The following is an 8,932-nucleotide window of genomic DNA, read 5'->3' on the forward strand; positions in this document are numbered from 1 at the left end:
ATTTCCGCGAAATGAATTAAAAAAATAGGTCGTTAATTTGGCAAATAATTTTCGTTCAGCAAAACAAAAGTACAAATATATGATTTTTAAACATGCTGAAAAATGTTATTTAGTAAAAATGTAATATTTCTTTGTTATAATATACTTTTAAGCTCTTTTATGTCTAATTTCTGTACATTATTAATGCGTTTATTGCGTTTATTGCGAAATTGTTACATAAATGCACAAAGATAAGATCAAAATTGAAAGATACGTGCAAGTTTCTAAAGAAGGTATAATAATGGATGTGCTATATATATACGTTCTAAATATTTTCTGTAATATGACTATTACATAAATGTAAAGATAAGATTAAAACTAAAAGGTAATATGCAAGTCTCTAAAGATAGTACATAATACGTTCTGCAGATATGATATGTGCTTTTAAATGGCCGATATATTTTTGCAATTTCCATACTCAAACGATACGAAATACGATCTGCGTTGGTATTCGCAGATGAAACGTATACCCAAATCTCGTTTAAGCGTACTAATGAAACAAATGGGACGCGAGATACATACAATTTATGGCGACGAAGCATTGTATTCGTATACACGTGATATAGAGAAATCCGCTAATTAATACCGTTAATTGCGATCGATCCGATTATCGATCTCGAGCGGGCAGACATAGGACGGTCTGCGCCGTGAAACCTGTCGATTAATATCGATTACATTCATGTCTATTACGACACGTGGCCAACTCGACGCTGTAAAATCGTACGAGGCGATAACGAGATCTAATTCTGTCGCGCATTGCATAATGAATAGCGAGTAACAAGGAACGAGCAACGACTGTTGTCACCTGTCACTCTCCCCGAGAATGCTGTCGTGTTTCCTCGCTGGTGTAAAATAGAACACGATCGCATTATAATAATGGCAATTGATTATTTTTGTGATTACCCAATGTAATTGAGTAATTAAAACGTACATAAGTGCTCGTAATTTAAAACGATTTTTAATCAAGCATATACATTCGAATTTTCAATATATTTTATTATATTGTACACACAAATGTGTTTAATATTAAATAGTCTAAACATTTATAATGTTGAAAATAAGCTTTGTTCGTTCAAGAAGTAGAACATATGAAATATTAATGGTATATTAATAGAACGGTTTTAATACGTTTCATTAACATGAATTTATTAACTATTCAATATCCGAATATTGCATAATTAGTTTACAAATGTTTTAGTCAACAATTTATACATCATTGAATCATAATCGAAGCGCGATAAATAAAATGTACGATGTTACCGGCAAATTTAACATGAATATGACAAAAACATTCTTTCCAAAAAAAACTTTTTATTATCATTTAAAGACTGTGTGTGAATTAATTACAATGGGATTTCAAGTTATTAAAATTGTTTTATATTTTGGATAAATTCAGACGGTAATTAAGTCAATAAATGTGAAGGTTCTTATAATAAAGATATTGTTCGAGATTTTTCTAAAACATTTTTCGTTTCACTCAATCCATCACACAATGCAGAGTTTGAACAGAAATTTATCAAAGGCGTCGAAGTGGAAAAAGTTGAATAATAGAAACTTTCTATAATTTTAATATTTTTAAATCAAAAAGCTCAGATAACTTTTAATGAGAGAATCCATTGCGGAATTTTAATATACATGGTAGAGGAATTAATAGATTGGCGAGTATTACTTGAACGAGGCATTGTTTACTTAGTATCCGCATTCCTACATAAATAATACTCATTATTTTAATTAATAATCAACTCAATTTGTCCGAGCTTCATCATCAGAAATTACGAGGAAACGGGTACTAGAAAGTTCCGTTAAAATTACATACTTTAACCGAAAAGATTATTGTAAAATATGAAGATAAAATACATCCGATTTTTCGCAAAGTTGTAAAAGCATTCGTATTTCATCGTTGTCTGCACTATATATATTCGCGCTTTTGTCCCTTCAGCAAGTCGTTGGTTCAAACTTGCACTGTGTGTGTGTGTGTGTGTGTGTGTGTCATACATTTCATCCCTTCCGGCCTCTCGGTTTACTACGTCGTCTCTGTCGAGTTGCTGGAGCGAAGCATAGATGCAAGAAATCACGTATGTGATCGCAGATAGCCGTCGCGTTATATCGTTACGGATCAATTATCTCAGTAATGTAAGGTATTAAATTTCTCCTTTTTTCTGTTTCTCATACCACTCGCTTTTTCCAACTTCCTTCCCTCTCCTTCTTCCACCTTCTCTTTTTCTCTTTCCGTTTCTATGCCGAGTTAACCCGGTAGCCTACTTCTCGACGCCAACAGCCCGTAGGCTTTCGAAAATACTCCACACGGCTGTTTCCAATGCGGTCACTTTGACGCAAGGTGCCAAAAGATAACGACGATAACTAACTTAAGACTTTTGTGCCGACCATCGGCGAGACTTTCCTACGCGAGAGACGGAACGCGGTTTCAAAAAATTTGGTCGCATCCCCGGGTTAAGATGAACTAAAGTAAATCTTAGGTCTGTTTTTTTGTGGCTGAACTAGTGTACACGTTTGGAACTTAAAGTGAAATAGGTATAGATTTGATATTTGGCGAAAGCGAGAAAGAGAGTTCTCTAGTGCAGTCTAATCTAGAAATAGAAAACAGACCTCTTGAGAGAAGTGTATTAAATCCACTCACCACGTCGGCAACGTTGCCGGAGCCCTCCCTCATGCCATCCCTGTCCGTGTGTCCTTCTGAAAGAGATAATAACGCATTTCGTCAGTAAAGATATTACGTATTCTTTCATCAAGATATAAATATTCAATCTCGCGAAGATGCATCTCTCTTAATCTTCTGCGGCATACGTTTTTCTACTAGTTCAATTTCAACAAAATTTGATATTCGTGAGATTTTTCGAGGAGATTAAGGTGTGATGATATTACACTTTTCCAGAAGGAACTCAAGTATTACAAACAAGGAGTAAAAAATATTTAAAAAATGTAAAAAATTTGTAAAAATCGTAAACGACTGAACAGAATATAGGTATGTAACTATACCGCAAAAAGTTAATCAATCGATGTATGTTTACATTAATGGATTGGGTTGGAACGAAAGTCCGCAGCGCTACTTCATTTGCATCATGTTAAAAAAAACACTTTAGCAATTATACTATTCGATACTATGGAGCAGATAGATAGAGCGAAGTTTCAGCTTTAACAACCTATTTAATTTTTTTTTTTTAATTACGTTTTTTTAAATTATATTTTATTTCACGGAATTACGAGCAATCAAAGTTAAAATGCTCCTTTTATTTAATCCGCAATAACTCGATAACAAAAAATTTAAAAAAAAATAATTTTGTTAGGAAAACTTTAAACTTTTACGTTAGAAAGTGGTAAATTTTCGTAAGTTTTTTTTTTGAGCACGTGACAGGTCCATAAATTGAGAAGAAAATTTCTCATTTTGTCCAGTTCATATAGTTTTATGTAAAAATTATCAAATTCACAGAAATTTAAAAGACATACTGATCTTCCGAAAGTAGGAATATTAAGCTTTAAAACTTTGTTTTAAATTTAAATTTCGTTTATTTTTAACAAAGTTACAGCTGTTTGAATTTTGAAGTTCGTAGCGCTACGAACTTTTGTTCCAACTCAATAAATTAACTTTAATCCCAATTCAACTTACTTGTCATCTTTTTAGAATTCTTAAAATTAGCAAAAGATGAAGAACAAATTTGATTGAACCAAAATTAAAGTTAATCTATATCGGTAAAAATTAGACGTGAGATTTATTGATATTTTTTACGGCATATAACTGTTTAAGAGCTGTTTGCTATACAAATCTACGTCTCTCCGAATAGAATTGATGCCGAGGCGAAATTCGAATCGACGAAGCACGAATCGCCGCAGATTTCAAACTGCGAACAATAAAAATAAAAGATTGCTAAAAGAAAAATGGAAAACGCGCGATACAAAGAGGAAAAAATATGTTACTCGATTCGTACGCAACACAAGTTGTCCGCATATTTCGTCAAATTATTAGAGTAGACGATAATAAGCGATAATTAATCAGAGATATTGATAGGAATTGCGAAACGATCGATTTCGCGAACGTGAAAAACTTTTCCATCGGATTTCCGCTGTATGTCACGTAACAGCGACCATTGAAACGGAAAATTCCGTTCGTGCGTTTCGTGCAGCATCTTTCAGATGTAAATACAGCTAATAAAGACAAATGGATTCAGCAAACGGAGTGCTGCCACCGGCGAACAGTAGATCCGGAATTTTTTCAAGCCGCGCGCTCTTATACTTTCCTGCATATTAGTCTCTGCAAAATAAAGCGGAAACTCTAATCAGGCTACGAAATTTTAATGTTGGGGGATGCTAACTTCACATACATTTCCTGCATAGAGAATGAAATAAGTTCATGAGATTTAGACTTGGATGAGGCTTCCTCAAAGAGAAGATTTAAATAAAATATGTAAATAAGCGGTAAAAAATGTATATAAAAGAAGTAAATCAAGGAAATTATCGCTGAAATGAAAAAGACAAATTGACTCATTAGTTAGCGATGGCTATATAATATTTACAAATTTACGGGCAAAAATATTCCTAAATTGTTAATTAAGGCAAAAAAATATTTTTTGTGTAACTAATATAGTTATCTATTAATTAGCAATATTCTTCATAAAAAAAAAGTGTAAAGAGGTTAATTTATAATTTAAAATGTGTTCTTTTCCGAAAAAATGTTGTGAACCGGTGCAATAAATTACAATAAAACAAATATAGAATAGTTTGTTTCACTTCAACTTATTGCATAAATGTATACCGGTTCAGAAATTCATTCTTCAAAAGGACAGACCTCTAGGCTTATAATTAAAACACTCATTGTAAGAAGAAACAAAGTACTGCTAGCAAGTCTATAATATGAATATGAAGTTGAAGACCATGCAAACTAGTTTATAAAGTCATGAGAATAAAAGTAATTGTAAGGACTATCAAAATACAGTCACGGTAACAAATATAACTTAATATTTGTAGCTGCGACAACACTACAGAAACTGTTAGTCAAACTATCTTAATATAGTTGGACCGTCGCTTCGTTAGTACAAACTAAAATAGTGGTGAAACAACAGGACAATAATACAGTTATATTGATTTTAAGTACAAGAACTCGTAATAAGCTGCGACAATTATACTCTTCCGGCTTAGACAAATATTTTCCTAAAATGAATTAAACGGTACAATGACACAAACTTTTTCTATGAATAACATATTTTTCATTAATATAGCTATATTATTTTTGTAGTCTATTCAACCATAATTACTACTACATGGAAAGGAGGATTTAGATAGCGTCGTCAAACGTTTATTATGTCCAAATGCAGAGTGTCCGGTCTTTTTCTATCGATCCAAATAATTCATACAACTTTCATCTGAACTTTAAATCTGAATAAATCTTACATCATTGTTTATATGAAAATCGGTTGTACAATTATTTTTAAAGACACGTCAACGATGCAAGACAATCTAAATGCACTGCATCCATTGCACCTCGGCTCGAAACGATCTTAAGTTCAGACAAATATTTTTATTTTTGTAGTCCAACTATAATTACTACACAGAAAGGAGGATTTCGATAAACATTTTTTTTTAATGAATCAAACAGTACATTGATACAGATTTTTGTGTGAATAACATATTTTCGTTAATACTGTCTTATTTTTTTGTAAGCCCATCCAACTATAATTACTACGGGAAGAAGGATTTCATTGAAGTATTTAAAAATTTAGGTAAATATACAGTAAAAAAACATTGCGAATTTGTGTTAGAAACGGTCCACTCAAGTCCTCGTTAAAATTTTGTGTTGAATTTTTAACATATTCGGATATTAATTTAACGTAATATAATTATGTTATTTTAATAATTTGTGTTAAATTGATATTCAAAAAATTTCTTAGTATCAGAATAATACAGTTTATGAGTAAATATAATAAATAAATAATATAAAAATGTGTTTTAAAACATATAAATTCGAAGATGAATAAAATATATGTTATTTAAATATAAATAACATATATAAATGTTAATTGTATTAAAAAAATATATACTTCCGGTATACGGTTTGTTTGCAAACTGTGTCAGTATTACCTTCTTTGTGCTTTTAATATAATATTTTTGTGATACTTTCTAACCTATTCATCTTGTACTAAATCTTACATTTTAATTTAAGTGGACCGTGTAAGACATATAAAATGTGTTAAATGTAACACAAATGCTTCAACGGTGTACAGATTTGAAAATAATTTTGTTTGAATTAAAATAATTATTAGTTCAATATACGATGGCTGAATAAGATGGCTAATTGTAATTAAGCCAAAACATGCTGTCTCGTGTATTTATATTACATAAAATTTTCAGTAATTTAACACTAATTTTTACTCGTTCCTTTTAGCCTTATTATTTATTCATATATTGTAGGCGTACGAGCGAGTTTTTTGTTTATTTTTCAAAATAATTATGTAGAACGCTCAAACTGAATTGCTAGAATGTCAAAACTTTGTGCAGGACTTTGCTCGTCATGCTTGAGATTCATACACGTAATTATTTTAACGGTCCAACAGAATTATTTTCACGTCTAGTTAAATTTTTCAATTTCTTCAGTAAAATCGTTCTTTTCATGTACAGACGATTATTAACATTGTATTTCCTCACTTTAGATTGATTGATTCCGCTTGTCGTAATTTCGTAGTTGAAGTTTGTTATCTACTTTCTTCAATTTTCTAGTTGCTGTACTGTTTTGTTTTCTTCTTATATACAACACAAGTTTCGAATTAGAAATCACCATCAGCTTTCATAAACACGCCGGAATCGACGCAACGTTTTCCTGAAGTGTAAAGCCTTTTTAACTCTCAGGCGGGGTCAGCTTTTCCTCGCGATCGCGAAACGGGGTCTCGCGCGCGGCAAAGAATTCTGTGTTCCGCTGCTACACCGCTTTCTCGCGAAAGTACACTAACCGGAGAGCGTACGTGATGGCGAAATCGGTTCGAATCGGCGCGACGGCGGCGACGCTGGAGTTTGCTACCGTAACGCGTTCAATACGATTTTACAGCTGCTTTTACAGCTACTCGAAATTAAAGTTTCCTTCAAAGCGTCGTCGAACGTTGAAAAGGCGCGAAATCAAACCTTTTTTTGACGCTACCACCTTTGCCTTTAAGTCTAGAATGCGGAAAGATGACGATGTATTTATTGGCGTTTTATTGGCAATCTGTTTTTCCGAGCGGCACCGCGATCTCTCGAAATTTCTTGGAGTTAAATCTCACTTCAAAAGAATGGAAATAGCACTATTGAAGGAGAGTAAAAATATTTGTACTCTTAAATAAGAGTAGCAGATTTTCACCCTTTTTGGGAAGGGGAAGGAGGGGGGAGATGAGATTTCACTTTTTTGGAATGAGAGTCACTTTAAAGGAAGGAAGTCTTATTCCAAACGATGGAAATTTTATTCCAAAAAAAAAAAAAAAAAAGTTAAAATCAGCTACTCTTGTTCAATTGAGCGCAAATATTTTCATTCTTTTTTAATAGTGGCAGTATTTTTGTCATTTGAGTATTTTTTCGAAGTTTGTAGGATCATGTGGAACCGAGATTGTTTATATCGCCCAATATCCGAAATAATGGAAATTAGCCACAATTTGATCGGTTATATCTCGAAAACTGTTAGTTTTAAAAGGTCGCGCTCATTGAAACTTTTAATCAAGATTTAATCACATGTGAAACTACAATTTCCCAAAATATGAGAAGATTTGACCGAGAACCAAAATCCATAAGAAATGTGTAGGGTTCTTTAGAGAGTATATTATAAATTTCCCTATTATTTTTGTAGTATATAATGTTTTTCAAGAATAAGGCCCCTGTACTTTTCAACCGAACTTCTTCTATGGTTCTCCTTTTCTCTCCATGTTGGAAGAAAAAAAGACAGAAAAGATAAAGGAGTTGCAAGAAATTCAGCTAAAACTCAGGTAGAATACAGAATATATCATAATAAAATCAAGATAACATCAAGTTGAAGTTATTTTTTAAAAAGTCAATAATATATATATAAATAATATTTGATACACTTTTGACGATAATTGTGATGAATATATATGATAATGGTTATTAAGTAATTTCTTATAATTAGTTAAAAAATTATTTAAAAATAATTGTCAAGAATTAATCACAAAATCGTTGTAAAAAATCAAATTGCCTTACTTTAAAAGTAATACAACTAAAAAAATGTGATATTCGAGTTATTACTATAAATAAGTTAGAAAAATGTAGGTATGTTAAATTTAAAACATTCACGGTCCACTCAAAATTTCATGTCCACTTAAATTTTTGTGTTAATTTAACACAAAATCAATCTGTGAGATAGTAACACATATATTATGTAAAAAATTAACACAAAAAAAACATAACACTGACACAATTTGTAAGTAAATTGTGGAAGCATATTCTTTCAGTAAAATTATGCGTTTATATTTCAAATGTATCATTTTTAACAAATTATTCTTAATTTGTTACATTATTTTATAGAATATCCAAATTATCGCAACTCAAAAAGAATCATATTTTAAGAATTGTGAAATAAAAATGACAAACATAACATTTGATCATGTTTCTAAGAATATATTTTTTTTGCCAGTAATATTTGATTAATCAATAATGTTTTCAGGTCAAGTTGAAAAATAGTTTCCCCCCTTTTCTTACTTATTTTTTTTTACTTGTGTCACTTTTGAGGTAAAAAAACCGATATTATAATTTTCCCAAATTGATTTCTACTTTATATCATCTCGATCTTTATCATTACGATTTTATGTTTTATTTAAGAGAAAAAAATCTACCAAACGTAAATTCATCAAGAAGACACCGGTTAGAATCTGAGATTTTAGCAAACTAAGATGATCAAACTATTCGA

At 31.3% G+C, this 8,932-nt stretch overlaps 1 protein-coding gene across 3 annotated transcripts in view; it reads right to left on the bottom strand.

The window, feature by feature from the left end:
- LOC108748736 (myb-like protein AA) overlaps nucleotides 1-8,932 on the bottom strand; it is a 91,597-nt gene that overhangs the window by 77,848 nt on the left and 4,817 nt on the right. For 2 of the 3 annotated variants that reach the window (XM_018487040.1, XM_018487041.1), the window contains one exon: nucleotides 2,678-2,733. In XM_018487040.1, coding sequence (XP_018342542.1) covers nucleotides 2,678-2,710 — 33 coding nt within the window. In that variant the 5' untranslated portion in view covers nucleotides 2,711-2,733. Of the gene's footprint in view, nucleotides 1-2,677; nucleotides 2,734-6,693; nucleotides 6,743-8,932 lie in introns of those variants that run through there. The other variant, XM_018487042.1, reaches the window with a different exon arrangement.

Source organism: Trachymyrmex septentrionalis, unplaced genomic scaffold, assembly GCF_001594115.1.
Source record: "Trachymyrmex septentrionalis isolate Tsep2-gDNA-1 unplaced genomic scaffold, Tsep1.0 scaffold24, whole genome shotgun sequence".
NCBI lineage: Eukaryota > Metazoa > Arthropoda > Insecta > Hymenoptera > Formicidae > Trachymyrmex > Trachymyrmex septentrionalis.